Below are 21312 nucleotides of genomic sequence, written 5' to 3' on the forward strand. Positions count from 1 at the left end.
GTTCTGCTCATGGCCACAGCTGAGATCCCAGATGACTGCCAGCATCAGCCACCTGACTTGTGAGAGCGTAAGCCTCTAAATGACTATGGCCTCCAGTTCTGAGACAACAAGGATGGTGAGCGGAGCAGAGGCAAGCCCTGCCCAAGTTGGAGAGTCACAGCAAAATAAATGTTCTCATTATTTCAAGCCACTGAATTCCTTTTTTTGTTTTGTTTTGTTTTGTTTTGTTTTTTAGGGCTGTGCCAGCAGCACATGGAAATTCCCAGGCTAGGGGTCGAATCAGCAGCCACAGCTACTGGCCTACATCACAGCGACTTAGGATCTAAGCCATGTCTGTGACCTACATCACAGCTCACAGCAACGCTGGATACCCCACCCACCGAGCAAGGCGAGGGATCGAACCTGCATCCTCATGGATATTAGTCAGATTCGTTTCCACTGCGTCACAATGGGAACTTCCAAGCCACTGAATTCTGGAGATTTTTATTGTTTTCAATGCAGCCATAAGTGGAACACTATATTGGTAACAGGTACCTCATGTTTCTTGAGATGAAGGAAGTTTGGGGACTTCCTCTAAATATAAACCATACTAAACTATATTCTTATATTCCCTGAGATCCGGAATTAAGTCTTTCTTTTTTTTCAGTTATTTACTATTTGTCTGTCTGTTCACTTGGTTGGTTGTGCCTGCAGCATACAGAAGTTCCTGATCAAACTTCTGCCAAAGCAGCAACAAGGGCCAGATCATTAATCAATTAGGCCACCTGGGAATTCCAGGAATCAAGTCTTAACAGCTTTCCAGATCTTGACCCCTCTTTTCTAAAATACTATTATTGATTTTGGTAAAAATAACATATGTTTCACATAAAATTACAGCAATATAAAATGCATAATATAGAAGGTAAAACGGCTATTTGTGCAATCTCACCCCACCTTCATTCCACCTTAAGTGATACCAAGGTCAGTAGTTTGGAAGGGCAGTGTCTTCCACAGAGCAGGTGGTTGATGGATTTGTCATTGAAGAAAAGGTGACACTGTAGATTATAGAAACTTCCTACTGACATTTAGCTGTATTCTAAATATAGCTCCCAGAATCACTTTCTTCACATCTTCATCATCTTCTCTTAAATGTATCGTAGATTCCTATCAATTAACAAACTCTGTGAGAGAAGTAAGCTCTCTAGTAGTGTCTTAAGCTCTATGGCATCTCTATTTGAATGATGTTAATATACTTACTATCTCTGGCATATTATTTACTTATATCATTCCTTCAACATTTGTTGAGTGTTTACAACATTCCAATCACCACGCTCCATGCTAGAGAAATAAAATAAGTAGGAAAGGAACCCTCACATCGAAAAACTCATGGTCCAGAGCTGGGGGTCAACAAACTTTTTCTTCTTCTTTTTTCCTTTTCTGGCCACTCCATGGCATGTGGTATTCCTGGGCCAAGGATCAGATCCTAGCTGCATTCACAATCTAAGCCGAAAGTGCAACAATGCCGGATCCTTAAGCCACTGTGCCAGGCCAGGAATTGAACCTGGCCTGTCAGAATATTAGACACAGAGGAGGATTCCCCAGCATCCAAGGATTGGCAGCGATGTGGCATAAGTGAGCGCTCCTAAGATGCTGCCAATCCCATTGCTCCACATCCAGAACTCCACCAGCAAACTTCTTCTTAAAGAAACCAGAGAGTAAATATTTGACTGTGAAGGCCATATGGTCTCTGTTGCAACTCTGCAACTATGGCTGGTGTAGCATGAAAGCAATAAACAAATGGACATGGCTGTGTTCCAATAAACTCTCATTTACTAAAATAGGCAGCCAGTGGGCCATGGTTTGCCTACACAGTTTGATTTGCACTGTTCAACAGAACTTTACAGCAGTGGTGAAATGTTTCTGTGATGTCCAATAAGGTAGCCACCAACTACCTGTAGCCACTGGACACTTGAAATGTGGGTAGCGCTGCGAATGCACTGAATTACTAATGTTTTTTAGTTAATTTAAATTTAAATAGCCACATAAGTAGTGGCTAACCTATTGGACAATGCAGGTATAGAGGGCACCTAACACTCCCTTCAACTAAAAACTTGCCTCAAAATTTCATCCAACCAGAAAGCCTTCCTGACTAGATTTCCCCATGATAGTTTCTCTCTCTCTCTTACTCTGTATCTAGTCCATACTCCTATTCATTTTGGACTTGCTGCCATTTTGCTTAATAATTGCATATTTTATAGTTATCTTTTGTGTTTATAAGTTTTCCCCCCACTGGAACAAAAATTCAAGTACAGAGAATGTGTCTCCTGAGTATCATCTTCCTTCTCCACAGTGTCTTGCTTGATGCAGTACCAGAAGGTACTCAAAAAAAAAGCCATTTTACACCACGTACTTCCTTTACAGAGCTCCCTGACAGGTGGTAATGTTTGCTCGAGACAGATGGTCCTTTTGGACCAGGATCAGCACTTACTTGGAGAATATTTCCACAATAGCTGATGATTTGTTCTTGTTGACAAGAGAAAGTTCTTTGGCCGTAACCCTCAATGACAGAGAAGTCCATTGCTGTCTGTTAAACGGAGTTGATTCCATCTTGTCTACAGGTACTGAAATACCTATGCGATCAAAAAAAAAGTCAGAATATTAGACACAGAGGAGGATTCCCCAGCATCCAAGGATTGGCAGCGATGTGGCGTAAGTGAGCGAGCAAGAGAGCTGTCGACCAGCAGACCATACTCCTCTACCGGTTCTCTCAAAAACTGTTAACTTCGGTCAGATGATTGAATTTGGGTTGTAGTTTCCTGTAAAACGAGAAGGTTAGATCTGATGATCTCTAAGGTCCCTTTCAGTTTCCAATGTTTTTATGACTGACCCCACTGTGCAAACAGCGATCGGCCTTTCCCTGAACTTAAGCCTGTTCCAAAGTCACATGTGGAGTGTCTGAGTTACATCCCAAGGGAAGTACAACTGGCATCTCTGTAGAGGCAGGTCCAAATTAGGTTCTACCCACATCCAAGTTTCTTTTGGCTGCCCTCTCTCCCCACACTCTGTAGCACGGACCCCTTGAGATTGGGGAGAGAGCTGCAGATACAACATGGTATGATACAAAGAGCAAGAGCCTTAAGGTTAAAGAGATTTCAAATGAAACCATAATTTTGTAATCTTGAACAAATTACATAGTCTTTCCAGTTTCAGTTTCTTCTCTGAAAAATGAGGATAATAAAAACCACAGGGGTTTTGATGTAGGTTTAAGGAGATAATACATACATAATATAAGGCATATTATAGTAGTACTAAGAACATTTTAAGAACAATATATTAGTGGGAGTTCCCATCAAAGCACAGCAGAAACACATCCAACTAGGAACCATGAGGTTGCGGGTTCAATCCCTGGCCTCGATCAGTGGGTTAAGGATCCAGTGTTGCCATGAGCTGTGGTGTGGGTAGCAGACATGGCTTGGATCCCGCATTGCTATGGCTGTGGCGTAGGCCAGCAGCTATAGCTCCTATTGGACCCCTGGCCTAGGAACCTCCATGAACCACAAGTGCAGCCCTAAAAAGCAAAAACAAACAAACAAACAAACAAACATAAAACCAATATATTAGTATTGGCTTCAAGTCAAAGAATACATAAGGCCATGCCCTTGACATCACCTAGACCTTACTCATTAACTGGATTATTTGGTTTTTACCTCAGTAATTATCAAAAGAATTCCGACCTTTGTCCAATAGAGGTGAGATTAGAAATGAGTCAGTAATTTCCTTATTTGAAGAGTGAACAACATAGATGAAAGTACTACTTGCAGCTCTCTTGACAACTGCAGAGCAGAACTGATCTGATAGAATGCACGCTTTATCAGGTACTGCTTCCAACAGCCTTGACAACAGTAGAACATAGAGTGTGCTTACTAGCCCAGAAGCCTGGGCTGCCATGTCTCACTAAAAGTCCTGTGATGCAAAGTAAGTGATAAGCGTAGTTCCCATCAGTGGTTAACGAACCAAATAGCATCCATAAGGATGTGGGTTCGATCCACGGCCCCGATCAGTGGGTTAAGGATCCAGCATTGCCTTGAGCTGTGGCGTAGGTCGCAGACGCAGCTCGGATCTGGCATGGCTGCGGCTGTTGCGTAGGCCAGTGGCTATAGTTCCGATTAGACCCCTAGCCTGGGAATCTCCATATGCCATGGGTACAGCCCTAAAAAGACAAAAGACCAAAAAAAAAAAAAGTAAGTGATAAGCAACCCCAAAAGATTACACTACTTTTCCACATTAGAATTTATTTTCCCCACTAACGCCTTGTCTGAAAACAATGCTAGTGTTGTTGTTTTCCTTTATTTGTTTGTTTAAATCCCTGTGTTGGAAGGCAACATAGAACTCTCTTGCAGTGAGGAGCTCTGGTGTGAGACACACGCATCTAAATGGGAGTGTTGGCCCCATCACTTACAGCTGTGTGTCCTTCCCTAAAACCTAGATTTCTCATCCATGATAACAGTACTAGGAAATTCCCATGTGGTGCAGTGAGTTAAGGATCTGGCGTTGCCTCAGCTGTTGCACAGGCCGCAACTATGGCATGGGTTCGATCCCCGGCCTGGGAACTTCCATGTGCCATGTTTGTTGGCAGCTAAAAAAAAAATCATATTTACTTTACAGTATTCTTTATGAAGAATAAATAAGGGGAAAAAGACCCTGACATAGAATAAGTAAGCAATAAATGTTAGTTTTTTATATTATCTCTTCTCCCTGGATAAAATAATCTTAATTCTACAAGTATTCTTTGAAATAAAGCTGAATGTATCAAATAACATATTTGTGTAAACGCTTTCCAGTTTGTAACTGACAGACCCACAAAACATTGTCAGCCTTTTCTCTAACGAGAAAAAGACACAGCTGTTTATTCAGCTAAAAGTAACTACGCAAAACCACAATAATCACTATTTGAGCCAAATCTAAGAAATATCAATCAGCACTTCAAGACATTATTTGGTACAATTATGCTTCTAATGTAAGTAGAGGTATAAATATTTTCAGTTCAAAAGGGATCAACTCCAGATTAAAACAAAACAAACCAAAAACATGTTCTCATATTTGTTCATTAAAAAAGGAAAAGCATTCATTATTTGAGGGCCTGAGTGTGACGAAGAATGAGGATTTTAATTTCCAAGTCTAATTCCCTGGTTTTGATTATCCTCGGCCAGAAAGCCAAGGGAAGTCAGAACATCTATCTTGGTATAAAGCTAGGCTCAGCACACTTGATACTCAAGGAATGAGGTGCCTCACACCCTGACGACATGTTTTCAGAGACATATACTGTTATTTCTTGGCAGATTAGCATCCTGTGAAACAGATAAAGGTGAGAATCAGTACATGACTTTTGATAGACGCTGGTACCAGGTTACTGAGTAACTACGTCCTACAAGGAGAAGAGATAATATAAAAAACTAACATTTATTGCTTACTTATTCTATGTCAGGGTCTTTTCCCCCTTATTTATTCTGATAGGGCCTGGCCCAGTGTCCATAATCCATTGGGCTTGCTAACACACACAAATAATTATAGCACAGGCAGAATGTGGTTAGAGGCAATGCATGGTCTAGGAAGACAGGACTTGATTTTCTGGTGGGAGAGAAGGGAAGATCACTGGATTGACTTTGGACTTACAGAACTCACAGCATTTCTTTCTTTCTTTCTTTCTATTTTTTTTTTTTTTTTTTTTTTTTGTCTTTTTGCCATTTCTTCGGCCGCTCCCGCGGCATATTGAGGTTCCCAGGCTAGGGGTCGAATCGGAGCTGTAGCCACAGGCCTACGCCAGAGCCACAGCAATGCGGGATCCGAGCCGCATCTGCAACCTACACCACAGCTCACGGCAACGCCGGATCGTTAACCCACTGAGCAAGGGCAGGGACCGAACCCGCAACCTCATGGTTCCTAGTCGGATTCGTTAACCACTGCACCACGACGGGAACTCCAGAACTCACAGAATTTCAACATGTGAGGGCAGGAGGAGGGAAGTGCATCTCAGATAGGGGGATGGCAGTACACGGCCAGGGAGCTAAAACAGCAAAAGATACTTCAGTGGAGTTAGGCTCCATGTGCAAGAAAAGCTGAAGATAAAGCAAGGAAAGACAGAATGAGGACAGACTGGGAAGATCTTTGAAAACCATGTTAAGAAGTTTGGGCCATATTCCAACAGTGGAAAGAACCAGCCTGTGAGTGAACAGTGGTGAGGTCTAGTTACTCCCTACCACAGGCGTGACCTTTATGGCAAAGAAAAAAAAATTCCCTGAGTCTCCATATCCACATTGGTAAAAAAGAGATCTGTGGTGGATTACCCACAGCCTCAATGGTAGAACACCGGGAGTTTTCTGAAAAAGCAAGTAACTTAATAAGAGCCATGTTTTAAAAGCTCATTCTGCAGCAGTGTGTAATTTGATAAGAGAGGAAGAGACTGTAATCTAAACTACTAGTTAAGAAGATCCTAAACTATACAAGTGACAGGTAATCAAGTTTTAAATTAGATAGGAATGGAAAGGTGGGAAGGGAGTTCCCGTCGTGGCTCAGTGGTTAACGAATCCGACTAGGAACCATGAGGTTGAGGGTTCGATCCCTGGCCTCGCTCAGTGGGTTAAGGATCCGGCGTTGCTGTGAGCTGTGGTGTAGGTTGCAGATGCGGCTCGGATCCCATGTTGCTGGCTCTGGTGTAGGCCAGCGGCTACAGCTCCGATTCAACCCCTAGCCTGGGAACCTCCATATGCTGCGGTAGTGGCCCAAGAAATGGCAAAAAGGAAAAAAAAAGAGCCCTAAGTTTATAAGTTATTATTGGTCCTTCACTTTCTAAAAAGAACTAAATACTCAGATTACAAGCAGACTAAAAAAAAAGTATTTAGAGTTCATAGAATAATTTTACTTTTTTTTTTGTCTTTTTAGAGCTGTACCCTTGGCACATGGAAGTTCCCAGGCTAGGGGTCAAATTGGAGCTGCAGCTGCCAGCCTACACCACAGTCACAGCAACGCCAGATATGAGCCACATCCACGACCTACATCACAGCTTATGGCAATGCAGGATTCCTGACACACTGAGTGAGTCGGGGATTGAACCTGTATCCTAATAGATTCTAGTCGGATTCCTTCCCACTTCACCACAACGGGAACTCCAGAATAATATTTAGGGTATTATTCTAGGGTGAGAGAGGAAGAAAAGCTGGCATCAATAAACTTGAATGATCAGAAGGTTGTTGATGCCATTAACAGAGAATAAACAGAGGAAGAAGAGAAGGAATAAGCTTTGGTTTGCACATGTTGAGATACACATCAGCAAGAAAAATCCTAGTGATACACAACAAGAAGCTAAAGGTTAAAAATCAGACTCAGGGAAAGAAATCAACTTTTTTTTTAATGGCCACATCCATGGCATATGGAACTTCCCAGGCCAGGGGACTGAATCTGAGCTGCAGCTGGGAGCTGTGCCACAGTGCTACAGCAACACCGGATCCTTTAATTTACTGTGCCAGGCCAGGGATCAAGCCTGTAGTCAGATATTTAACCCACTGTACTACAGTGGGCACTCCAAGAAATGAACATTTAAAAACATCTACTTATGCAAAGCACACATCTCAATCCTCACAATCACTTTATTTACTTATTTAACTTTCTGGCCACACCCACCACACGCAGAAGTTCCTGGGCCAGGGATTAGACCCACATCAGCGATCTGAACCACAGCAGTGACAAGGTCAGATCCTTAACCCACTGAGCCACACAGGAACTCCCTCATGACCACTTTAAAAGATTGGTTTTATTATCTCATATTTATGATAAAGAAACTGAGGTTCAGAGATATTAAATAACTTTACAATGCTCACTTAGCTATAAAACAGCAGAGCTGGAATTCAAATCCATATTCTCCTTGATTCCAAAGTCAATTTTCTTTCCACTACGAGTAGGAATAATGATTAAGACCATGACCTTTAGCTAAGGCAGAAAATCAGGCAGCAAAATCTCTGAACCCACCTGCCTGTAAATTCACACAAATTATCTTTCAGGAAGAGCGTAGTGGCAAGTATCTGCCCAGGGTGGTTACCATCAGAGATGATAATCATTCTTTCAGAGAAACTCAGAGCTGCCTTGGGCCTGCATGAAACACTCTCCATTGTGAATATCTCAGCTTTATGGGCTTGCATTAAATGTGTGATATCTCTCCCAACTCACTCACTCTGTCTCAGATGAGAATCACTTTTTTTGTGTGTGCTTTTTAGGGCCACACCCACGACATATGGAGGCTCCCAGGCTAGGGGTCTAATCGGAGCTGTACCCATCAGCCTACACTGGAGCCACAGCAACGCGGGATCTGAGCCACGTCCGCGACCTACACCACAGCTCACGGCAACACCAGATCCTTAATCCACTCAGCAAGGCCAGGAATCGAACCTGAAACCTCATGGTTCCTAGTCGGATTCCTTAACCACTGAGCCACGACGAGAACTCGAAAAACTCTTTTAGAAAAACATAATCAGGCTGGGCTACACTATCCTTGAATATTTTTTTCCAGAGGCCCAGTGGACTTTAAGATCCAATCCACTGAATCGTTACATACAAATAATAGCAGCTCTCACGCATCGGATACTTACTAACTCTAATCTTTACAGCAATCCTGGCAATAGACTATTCCCATTTAAAAAAAAAAAAAAAAACGGATTTACTGAGGTTGAATAATTTGCCTAAGGTCATATAACTACCATATGGCCCTGGCAGAATCCAGTGTTTAGACTCTAAAACTCAAGCTTCAACTGTGAAGGAAGAACTTCTGGATTGTTTGACAGCTTTGGGAAAATGTTCAAAAAAACAGATATAACAAAATAACTCTAAGATGTTTAGCCTCAGAGTTCTCTTGTGGTGCAGCAGGTTGAGGATCCAACATTGTTACTGCAGTGGTTCTTGTCGCTGCGGCACGGGTTTGATGGGCCTGGAAATTTTTATACGCTGAGGGTGTAGAGAAAAAAAATTTTTTAAACTAAAAAAGATTTTAAGCCTTAGAGTCTGGAAGGACAGTGGTATAGCAAATAATAATGGGACCCAAACAAAGGGGAACTCTTTGCTAAGACGAAGATGCCTTCAGTTTTAGATACACATGGCAGATGTTTACATCAAGAGAGAAGCTTAGAAATCAAGCAAAAAAAAAAAAAAAATCTCCCTTTTTACAGTAAGGGAATTAAGCCATATAAACACCCAATAATTTCCCCAAACTCACCAGCTAGTCAGTATGAGAGCCAGACTTATTCCAAGTTCAAAGTTCTTCTATCACACCAGGTAGCTTGAGGTGGAACAGCTAAACCCTTATGGGTGAGCTATAGCCTAGATATAAAGATCTCTGAACAAAGGTCCTTGGTAATAAAGGGCTGGGCCATGACTCACTGGGAAACTTGGCCCCAGGTAACTGCTTCCTCAAGAGATTGCTTGGGTGAGGCCTGTAGCTGTTTGGGAAACCAACTCAAATAAATTCATTTACAGCTTAACCTAACCAAGTGAATGGTCTCCCAGAAACAACGCTGGGACAAAAGCAAATGAGCTGCCATTAATAAAATCCTGTTCTTATAAATCTAATCTCAGTCCTAGCTTTCTTTCTCTCTTTTTTTTTGCTCCTGAGATGCTTGCTGGTGTAAGAGGCATAGTTGCTTGAACATAGTAAGTTCAAAATAGAGAACAAACTCACTTATTAAGAGAAAACATTATCTTGTAGAAATAGATTGCAGGGTTAATTAAAAGAAAAAAAATCTAAAAAACTTCAAGGTGCAAAGGGAAATTTTAAACAAAAACAAAATAAAATGTGTTCCCACCTGTTATTTTAGAATATAAAGTACATTTATTTCTAAGGACATATTTTTGTACAGAAAATAGTGACTAAATTCACACAGCTGAAATATTTTTTGGAAGTTAATAGCTTTTTTTTAAACCTTTTATTATGAAATAATTTTATTTTAATGTTATTTATTTTATTTTTTTGTCCTTTTAGGGCTGCACCCATGGCATATGGAGGTTTCCAGGCTAGGGGTTGAATCAGAGCTGCAGCTGCCAGCCTATGCCACAACCACAGCAACACCAGACCTGAGACACATCGGCAACCTATACACTGCAGTTCACGGCAGTGCCAGACTGCCAATCCACTGGGTGGGGCCAGGGCTTGAACCCCCATCCTCATGGATACTAGTCTTATTTGTTACTGTTGAGCCACAATGGGAACTCCTCAATTATTTACTTATATTAGTATATACTCATGGATATTTATTTTACTCTTTGGGTTATTTTATGTTATTGCTAAAACTGTTCCACCTTTGGCCAGTTTTTGCTCTTTCAGTCTGGCTCCAATGTCCTTTCAACATGCCACCAATTTTTTTTTTTTTTTAAAGCTCTTCCTCACAGGCTAGCTCTATAAGACCTGTTCCAGATTTGACTTGTATTTGCCTTGCCTCAGCCCAGGAATTAACCACTCCTCCAAGAGCCCTGGTTCCTTTTATTGGAGAAACCAAGATCTGGGTACTACGTGTACTCATGGCTACTGAGATGTCACTGCTTCTAAGCTCTCTTAGGGGACAGGACCGAGAAATATATGTATGTGTATTAACACACACATATTTCTATACTTATCTCTATATCTATGTGTGTATTTAATATACAATAAATATAATACATATACATATATTAACTATAAATTTGTAGAAATACTTTGGACTCCAATCTAATATCCTAAGATTAAGTCTAGTACTCTCTTTTGTTTATCTGTAACTTCTTTCTCTGATGGTGAGAAACCTAATTCCATAGAATTGTGACATGAAAAGAGATCCAGAATCTCTAAAATTATGCTATTGCCAGTTTCTACTCCCTTGATATACCATAAATTTTTTCATTCCACTTGGAACGTTATACCTTCTCAATCTATTCATCTTTCAAGACCCAAGTAAAAAGACTACCTCTTCAAAGAACACTTTCCTGGAGTTCCTGTCGTGGCTCAGTGGTTAATGAATCCGACTAGGAACCATGAGGTGAAGGGTTGGATCCCTGGTCTCGCTCAGTGGGTTAAGGATCTGGTGTAGCTGTGAGCTGTGATATAGGTGGCAGTCGAGGCTCGGATCCCGCACTGCTGTGGCTTTGGTGTAGGCCGGTGGCTACAGCTCCAATTTGACCCTAGCCTGGGAACCAGTATGTGCCGCAAGTGCGACCCTAAAAAGACGAAAGACCAAAAAAAAAGAACACTTTTCTGAACTGCCCTTGCCTTTTTCTCAATCAGCATAGGTCACCTCCTCTGCCCTATAATAATTTTACAAACCATACTTGACAGAAATATTTGTATCTTTTTAGAGCCGCACCTACAGCATGTGGAAGTTCCCAGGCTAGGGATCCAGTCAGAGCTGGAGCTGCCGGCCTATGCCACTGCCCCCGCCACAGCAACCCATTGAGTGAGTGTCCTCATGGACACTAGTTGGGTTCGTAACCCACTGAACCACAACAAGAATTTCAACAGAAAGGTTCTTGTGGTGAGAGGACAGGTTTGCCTCTTGCCCTCCTAGTATCTAGTATATTACTTTCAAATAGAAAAAACTCATTTGTCTCAAATGAAATTGCATGAAGGTTTAAATTGTATCCAAAATACTATCAGTACCCCCCAAAATGAATGGTTTATTATATAATCCTAACACTAGTTGCTCAGGAAATAAATATCATTTTTCAGAACTGTGAATTACTCAGTAATTTTAGCTTATTCAAACTCTGAGATAAACTCAAATGATAGGAAAAAAAAATGGAACCACTAAAAAATTCCAAATGCTATACATAAAATGTTCATTACTCTATTATTATTCAGCATGTGGTAACAGACAAGACTATGTAGCATGTTAGAATAACCATTGCTGCTGTTCTTGGAAGAGCTGCAGGCAGGTCTCTGTAGCAACGTGCATCCTAGACAATCGAGAATTTGTAACAACGACCACATTCCCAGGGGTCAACAAGGATGTAGGTAATTGCATTAGGACAGATTCACTTCAACAACATTTGCCTCTCTTTAATCTCCTCTTAAGGATATTTTGTTCTTAAAAACAATAAGATCCAGGGAAAGCAATGAAAAAAGTTAACTGAGAAACAATTTCACTTCTGGAAAATGCTCACCAAAGAATCAGAGCAACCTTCACCAAGCACTTACAAATATTCACCCTAAGCAATTCAAATTTGACCATTCCACAGATAAAAGTTGAAAGAAAGTAACTTCAGATAAAATCTTTGCCCGTAACTGGCCTATGTCAGGAGAAAAATAAGTGTCACAATAGTAACTCTTCTATCTTCTCCAGACCCTAACTTTACCTTCATCTCTGACTTTGCGTGCTAAAAACATGCTCACTTTTCTGGTGTGTGTGTGTGTACATATTTGAAATTTGTACATATGGATTAAAGAAATGACCTTTTTTTCCTCTTAAGTCCTTTACCAACCTCAAACTACCACCTGACCTTGCTCCCACCTTTAGAGCCAAACCTTTGTCTCCAGGTCCTCATTGTTTCTACTTCCTCATCTTCCATTCATCTCTCAGCCCACTTGAGTTTGAGTTCCACTCCCATCATCACACTAAAATTATTCTCCTGAAGAGCTCTTACTATCAAATCCAAGGACCATGTCTCTGTTTTATCATTCTCTGTTGCCTTGTGAGTTATTAGTCTCTCATTTGTTTGTTTGTTTGTTTGTTTCCTTCCTTCCTTCCTTCTTTCTTTCTTTTCTTTCTTTCAGGTTGCACCTGAGACATATGGAAGTTCCTGGGCCAGGGGTCCAATTGGAGCTGCAGCTGTTGGCCTATGCCACAGCCAAGGCAACACCGGATTCAAGCTGCATCTGTGACCTATGTTGCAATGTGCAGCAACAATGGATCCCTAACCCACTGAGCGAGGCCAGAGAATGAACCTGCATCCTCATAGACACTATGTTGGGCTCTTTCTCCACTGAGCCACAACAGGAACTCCATTAGTTTCCCTGTTTTTTGGGGGGTTTTTTGGGTCTTTTGGCCTTTTTAGGGCCACACCCTTGGCATATGGAGGTTCCCAGACTAGGGGTTGAATCAGAGTTGCAGCCGCCGGCTTATGCCAGGGCCAGAGCAACTCAGGATCTGAGCCAAATCTGCAACCTACATCACAGCTCATGGCGATGCCAGATCCTTAACCCACTGAGTGAGGCCGAGGATCGAACCTGAAACCTCATGGTTCCTAGTCAGATTTGTATCTGCTGCGCCATGATGGGAAGTCCACTTCTCCCATTTTTGAAACTGCACTCTCCCTTGTGTTTTTTTTTTTTTCTGTTTTCTTTTGTCTTTTTGTCTTTTCTAGGGCCGCTCCCGTGGCGCATGGAGGTTCCCAGGCTAGGGGTTGAATCAGATCTGTAGCTGCTGGCCTACGCCAGAGCCACAGCAACGCGGGATCTGAGCCGCGTCTGTGACCTACACTACAGCTCACGGCAATGCCGGATCTTTAACCCGCTGCGCAAGGCCAGGGATCAAACCTGCAACCTCATGGTTCCTAGTCAGATTCGATAACCACTGAGCCACGAGGGGAACTCACCTTGTTTTTTTTTCTTAAATGGAACTTTCCTGCTTCCTTTCCTGTCTTTTAAAGCATTCATAATTTTCTCATGGAATCCTTTTTCTCTCTCTCCATTCACCCTTGTTCCTAGACATGATTCAAGGGTCAGTATCTCTCTCTCTGGGTATGTTCACTCACACTCAAGTCGTCAGAAGTCACTTCCACCAAATGATTCCCAAAGCTGTATCATAAGCCCTAACCTTCTTGACCTACAATCCTAGAATTTCCTTGCATGATGGATACACACAAATATACAACATAATATAGCCCAAATGAGGAGTTTCCGGGGTATAGTGGGTTAAGGATCCAGTGGCCAAAAAAAACAAAAAACAAAAATAAAACCAAAAAACAGCCAAAATCAAAGGTATCATCCTCTTACTTTTATTCTTCACATTATCCCAACACAGATCACACTGTATTTTAACCCTCAGGACAGTGCCCAGCACAGGGTAGATACTCAAGTATTTGTTAAGTGAAGGGAGGTTTACCAGGTATCTGAAATCGTTTGTTGCACTTACCTATTTTTTATAAACTGGTACTTTGAGGGAAAGGAAAATGAAACAAAACAGTGGATTATGTTTGTTTATACCAAAATAAATCATTCCAAATTAAGGGAAATCAGTGGCTACAGCCACCAAAAAAAATGGTCTCTAGGAGTTCCCTGGTGGCCTAGCAGTTAAGGATCCAGCATTGTCACTGGCCCAGAGAACTTTCACATGTTGCAAATGCAAGGAGTAGGGTAGCCTCTAGCATCAAATTCAGAATAAAACTGAACCTTATCAATACGTGTTGTTTTAGTTAACTCTATCTTCTGGTATAACTCAGGTATTTTCTTACAAATGCTATTTCTTACAGTGATTTAGCTCTTCAGGTAACAAAGCCAAACAGTAATTCTAGAGACCAAAAGAGACCTAAGATGAGAAATAAAGAGAGGAGGAGTTTCCGTCGTGGCTCAGCAGAAACAAATCTGACTAGTATCCGGATCTGGCATTGCTATGGCTGTGGTTACAGCTCTGATTTGATCCCTTACCTGGACACCTCCACCTGCCGTGGGTGCAGCCCTCCAAAAACAAAAACAAAAACAGAAGACTCCCAGGTCAACCCCACAATTCTCATCCATTGGGTCTGAAGTAGGGCCCAAAAAAACATATTTTTACAAGAACCTTGAGGAGTTCCCGTTGTGGCGCAGTGGTTAACGAATCCGACTAGGATCCATGAGGTGGCGGGTTCAATCCCTGACCTCGTTCAGTGGGTTAAGGATACAGCGTTGCTGTGAGCTGTGGTGTAGGTCGCAGATGCAGCTCGGATCTGGCATTGCTGTGGCTCTGGCGTAGGCCAGGCGGCTACAGCTCCAATTAGACCCCTAGCCTGGGAACCTCCATATGCCGTGGAAGCAGCCCTAGAAAAAGGCAAACAAACAAACAAAAAAACAAGAACCTTGAAGTAATTCTAGTGTTAGAAGTCTCTCCCCATTATATGTTGGAAAACATATTCCAAGAAAAACAGAAAAACAGCAGCATGTTTTTATATTGCTCACTTCAAATTTTATATTCTCATTCAAATTTTGCAGTGAACGGAAAATGACTGCACTTCAAAGGCAGACTGATGTTTGTACAAAAATGAACCTGGGTCACTGAACTGATAAATTTGTTGCCCATCATCTAGGTTCATCTAGAACTTCCTTGCCCGGATGGCACAAAATTATTGTGCAGACCCATGACTCGTGATAATAAAACTGAGCTCTTTTTAATTCTTTTTTCTCTAGATTGGTTTGTTGGTTTTAAAATGCTCTTTGAGAGAACTATGTCTAGATATTCCTGTTGCAACAGAAGAAAGAGTGGGGGAAAAACTGTAATTACCTGACCCCCTTGCTGTACAGTGGGAAAATAAAAAAAAAAATGCTCTTTGAGAAAAATACATAAGGTTAAAACAATGGAATCTGAAGAAAAGTTCCCTTTTTATCTCCTGAATATGAGGGTAACTAAAATTTATTTCAATGTCAAAGTTAAAGCAGGAAACCAGCAGGCTTGGGCTCTAATCTTTATTTAATTTGCCACTAATTAGCAGTATCATCTGCTGAATAAATCATCTCTCAGGGCCTCAATTACCTCTTGTGTAAAATGAAGGGGTTAAAATGGCCTTGGGTTTTGCTAACTGCAGGTCATAATTAATGAGTTGTGAAATCAACTTTAGAGGGTCAGAACCAGCATGTTTGTTTGTTTATATTAATGGAAATGGAATGAGATAAAATGTTAGCGTGCATAGTATACACACAGTATAGGTAAAGGCACTTTTAAAAAGCTTTTGTTTCAGTTTTTTATTTTTTTTAGGGCTGCACCAGCAGCATATGGAAGTTCCCAGGCTAGGGTCGAATGGGAACTTTAGCTGCACCACAGCCACAGCAATATGGGATCCAAGCCACGTCTGCGACCTACACCACAACTCAAGGCAACCTTAACCCACTGAGCGAGGCCAGGGATCGAACCCGCATCCTCATGGATACTAATCGGGTTCATCACTGCTGAGCCACGACATGAAATCCTTTTGTTTCAGTTTTTGTGTAAACTGGGTAAGAATGTAAAATATTCCTTCCTGTGGCATGTGGTTAAAAAAATTACAGTCTGACAAGTGTCGGGGAGGATGTAGAGTAACTGAAAGCCTCATGCCTGCTGATGGGAATGTAAAATGGAATTCCAATTGCTTTTGAAATGAGTTGGCAGTTCTTCAAAAGGTTAAACATATAATTATCATATGACCCAGCCATTCTGCAATTCCTTCCACCCCTAGGTATGTACATGTGTGTGTGTTGTGTATAATTTATATTTATATATAAATTATATTTCTCTGTCTTTAAGAGAAATGAAAACACAGGTCCACATATAAACTTGCACATGAATGTTCATAATAGCATCATAGACAATAGCTCAAAAGTGGAAACTTTCCAAATGTTCATCAACTGATGAACGGATAAACAAAACACGGTTTATCCATACGAAGGATGTCATTCAGCCGTGAAAAGGAATGAAGTACTGATACATGTCCCAACACGGACGAACCCTGAAAAAAATTATGCCAAGTGAAAGAAACCAGTCCCGACAGATTACATATTGTTTGGTTCTATTTATGCGAGATGCCTAGACTAAGCAAATCTATAGAAACAGGAGGTAGACTAGTGCTGGCTTAGCACTGAGGGGTGCTAACAGTACAGGGCTTTTCCAGGAAGTGATGAAAATGTTGTAAAATGGATGATGGTGACGGCTGCACAACTCCGTTAATATACCACAAACCAGGAGTTCCCGTGGTGGCTAAGTGGTTAACGAATCATGGAACCATGAGGTTGTGGGTTTGATCCCTGACCTTGCTCAGTGGGTTAAGGATCCCGCGTTGCTGTGGCTGTGGTGTAGGCCAGTGGGGACAGCTCCGATTCAACCCCTAGCCTGGGAACCTCCACATGCCATGGGTGTGGCTCTAGAAAAGACACACACACACTACACACACACACACACACACACACACACACATACACACACACCACAAACCAGTGAATGGCATACTTGAAATAGGTAAATTGTATGGTATATGAATTACATTTTCATAAAACTGTTATTTAAAAGTCACTAGACTGGATGATAGAAGATCACTGAGGTCCCTGAGACGTCTCAGGGTGCCCCCCATACAGGGCTCACTGTACCCACCCTCACACAATGGCTATTTGGAGGCAGGGCAGTATCACAGAAACACCAGCTGCCTTGAATGCTGATTCTAGTGTTAACCAGCTGCATAGTGACCTCTGGGTACTACCCTTTTCTTCTATGTAAAATGAGGATGAGAACCTACCCTCCGGGGATGTTCTAAAAATAAGAGATAATAAATGCATACCATGCCTGGCACATTGCTTGAAGTCAGAGCCAGATCTTGTCAGTCCTCATAAACCTCTGTGTCTAAGATGCATTGAATAAACATTATTCTAAAGGTTTAGTTAACAGGACACATACTCGGGCTTGGCTTAGTTTACATGTCATACTGTCAGAACAAGTCCATAAGGCTCTGATAAAAAAAAATACATAAAAGCAATTTTTGCTTCAGCTGTCTGACTTCTTATAGTGCAAAAATTACTCTTTATAATATATATTGGAGGTAGTAACACTAGTTGAAAAGAAATTAGTGGTCTCTTCAAAACACTGAAATTTTATTATATTTTATTTTATTTTTTATTTTTTTGTCTTTTGTCTTTTGTTGTTGTTGTTGTTGCTATTTCTTGGGCTGCTCCCGCGGCATATGGAGGTTCCCAGGCTAGGGGTTGAATCGGAGCTGTAGCCACCGGCCTACGCCAGAGCCACAGCAACGCGGGATCCGAGCCGCATCTGCAACCTACACCACAGCTCACGGCAATGCCGGATCGTTAACCCACTGAGCAAGGGCAGGGACCGAACCCTCAACCTCATGGTTCCTAGTCGGATTTGTTAACCACTGCGCCACGACAGGAACTCCCATATTAAAATTTTTAATAGACATTTCCAACTGTTCCAAAAAAAAAGTTGCATCAATTTATACATTACTTCTGCATCAAAAACTTGAGCCATTAACTATATGAGAAAGTCTATTCTCCCATGTCCTTATCGATACTGAGCATTATTAATCATTTTTTCCCATCTGCTAGATATGTGAAAAACAGTATATTATTGTTTTAGTTTTTATTTTATTTTATTTTTTTGGTCATGCCGAGGCATATGAAAGTTCCTGGGCCAGGGATCAAACCCGTGCCACAGCAGTGATAACGCCAGATCCTTAACCTGCTGAGCTACAAGAGAACACCTAGTTTTTGTTCTTTTAATCATAAGGAAGGTTGAACATTTTTTAAATGGATATTGGCCACTTAATACATTTATTTTTGAAACTACATTTATTTTTAAAAAGTCATTTATAAATTGTTTATTATCTCTACAACTTAATTACTTTTTAAATGTGCACAAGGACCTTCTGAATATCATGTGTAACTCCTTGTACAATTCAAATTGCCTCTCACAGCAGCTGTCTTTCCTGGTGTCTGATTCCTATCCAGATCTCATTAATATTCTTTCTAAATGGAAATGTTGCTTGACTACACAGATGAGATCTTCATCTCTGCAGAGTTCTCTTCTGTAGGGCACCCACCCCTTGACTGCTCGTTAATATTCCCACCAGAGCATAACCCTGTGAGAAGCCCGGCTGACACTATGCGGCTATCCAGGCATTAGCATCACTCTCTGTGGCTGTGCTTCAGCTGCCACCCTCAACTAGCCAGTCTAAGGCTTCTTAGGTGTGTGTGGGTGGGGGTGGGAGGGCTGTTGGGTGAAGGGTGTTTTGAATACCAGCATCATCTCTGGAATCTGAATCTCTCATGTGGTGTCCAAACATGCCTAATTTTTCTGAAAAGGGCCCCCTATGATTCCAATGTAAAAACAGCTTGGGATAGTAGATTTGGCTTGATCCCAAGGTCATTAGGTCAGAGCAGGGAGGCAGACATAGACACTAATCAACTACCATCTAGACAGACGTGTCATATCAGGTAAGTTTGAGCCAATTTGCATAAGCCTGGGGATCAGTTATATGCAAAGCAATTCATTCCATTTGATCTTATTCACTTAATCCTTATGATACCATGAAACATATATTCTTGTCTTTCAGAGGAAGAAAGAGGCTCAGAAAGGTTAAACAACTTGCTCAAGGTAACACAGCTAAGTAAGTGGCAAAGCCAGGATCTGGAACAGTTTGACAGACCCTAATGTCCATGGCTCTAAGGATTTACTGCAAACCACATCCTCCCTGTGTCTCGGGGTGGCCTGGGACAGTCTAATCCTAAGTATCTCAAAACTTAAAAGAGAAATTGAACGTGCCCCAGCCTGTTTCACCTCTAAGTCAACTCTGCCCCAGCTCCTTTCAGCTCAGGTCCATGTTTTGAGTCTGTCACTTATCTATTGAGTAACATTGGAAAAACCACCCTAAGCCTTAATCTCATCATCTCTAAAATGTCCTTTAGCTCAGTGCTAAAATAAGTGCTTAGTAAATAATGCTAGCGTGGTGGTAATAAAAGTAGCTAACGTTTACTGACTCTTTACCATGTGTTGAATACTGTTTTAATTGTTCTGCAAATATAAACTTTATTGATCCTCACAGTAACACAGAATTGTACTGTCCCACTTTGTAGGTGAAGAAACTGAGGCCCAGAGAGGTTAAATAAATGTTAGCTCTTGTTATTTCTTTTGGTCATGCCCACAGCATATGAAAGTTCCCCGGGCCGGGGATCAAGCCTGCACTACAGCAGGGAAAATACCAGATCCTCGACTCGCTGAGCCACCCGGGAACTCCAGCTCTTACTCATTTTTTAGGAGGCTGGGATGGAAACAAAATGACCCGAAGCAGAGACGATAAACCCGAAATGCAGTTCCAATGCGCACTGTACTTCACAGTCAACTTAGCTTTGTTAAATCAGCAAAACAAACATCCCTAATGTCTCTCTGAGGAGCTGGTAGTGACTACCAGGAACACTATAGCTGCTCAAAACCCTGACACGGTTTCCCTGTACCAAAAAGTCTAAATCTCTGTCAAATTTTACTTTGAAAGGGCCAAATTTTAGGTGCTCTCAACACCTCTATAAAAACTTTAAGTTGAAGATGATATAACTATCTCCTTCCAACATGCTTCTATTACTCTAGTCATCATTTGAATATTTTATCTTCTTGTACTTCTGAAACCCAAATTAGCTTTTTACATAATTGTGGTAATCTTCACAAAGCTTATTTAAACAGGCAAAAGAGGAAACTCCAATTACAGCCTTTACAAAATGACTTCTGTATATAGCATTTTTAGGTCAGGAAGAACCACCCAAGAACTTCTTTCATTTTTTTAAATTAAAAAAATTTTTTTCTGGCTACACCTGCGGCTTATGGAAATTCTTGCGCCATGGATCAAATCCAAGCCACAGCTACAACAACACCAGGTCCTTAACCTCTGCACCACAGCAGGAACTCCTTTTTTCCTTTAAATTAAGGAATTACCAGCTCTAATCCAAGCTGAATTCTACCTCTTCCATCAAATCTAATTTGTTATTTATTAGGCTCTTCTCCCCCTCTGGTTTATAATTAACTCATTGTAAGGACATAGTCCAATGCATTAAGGTTTTTTTCCAGTATTTTTTCACACATAGCAAGGAAAATCTCTGTCAAAAACCAACCAAACACACACACACACACACACAAACACAAACAGATAATTATATCAATAACTTAAAATTTAAAGTGAAAAGTAGAGAAAGGTATAGTTATATGAAAAAAGAATGTAAAAATTTATAGTTGACTGAAGCCGCTAGACAAAGCATTTACTAAAGCCATTAGACAAAGCATAGATTTACTCTGAATAGCATGTTCCTCCTTTAACTTCTGTAGCCTTTCATACTTAACATCAGATGCATCAGATAATATCAGCAGTTCCTGGTACATATCTAATATATGAATCAAAACCAGTATTATGCTAGTTTTCAGCTGCCACATATCTTGACAAAGGCCCACCTACATAATTGAATATCTGCCTATAAACTACATGCTCACAGGTCTTGCCAACTACATGCTTAATTAAGACAAAGTGGCTAATTAAAGAGTTTTCTTTACAAGGTCGAAGCAGAAGAAACATATACACTTATTTTATGAAGGCTGCTTCTGTTAAAGATATAACCTC

The 21312-nt window shown here is 41.1% G+C and overlaps 1 protein-coding gene across 19 annotated transcripts in view; it reads right to left on the reverse strand.

Annotated features, from left to right (window-relative positions):
* LIMA1 (LIM domain and actin binding 1) overlaps positions 1 to 21312 on the reverse strand; it is a 102150-nt gene that overhangs the window by 67819 nt on the left and 13019 nt on the right. For 14 of the 19 annotated variants that reach the window (XM_085024380.1, XM_021090879.2, XM_021090876.2 and 11 more), the window contains 1 exon segment: positions 2468 to 2609. In XM_085024380.1, the coding sequence (XP_084880506.1) occupies positions 2468 to 2557 (90 nt within the window). In that variant the 5' untranslated portion in view covers positions 2558 to 2609. 19 annotated transcript variants of the gene reach the window in all.

The sequence above is a fragment of the Sus scrofa genome, chromosome 5 (genome assembly GCF_054392235.1).
Source record: "Sus scrofa isolate SSC_HxYL_T2T_F1_AM1 chromosome 5, Sscrofa_HxYL_maternal_Yorkshire_Landrace_v2.0, whole genome shotgun sequence".
Classification (NCBI taxonomy): domain Eukaryota; kingdom Metazoa; phylum Chordata; class Mammalia; order Artiodactyla; family Suidae; genus Sus; species Sus scrofa.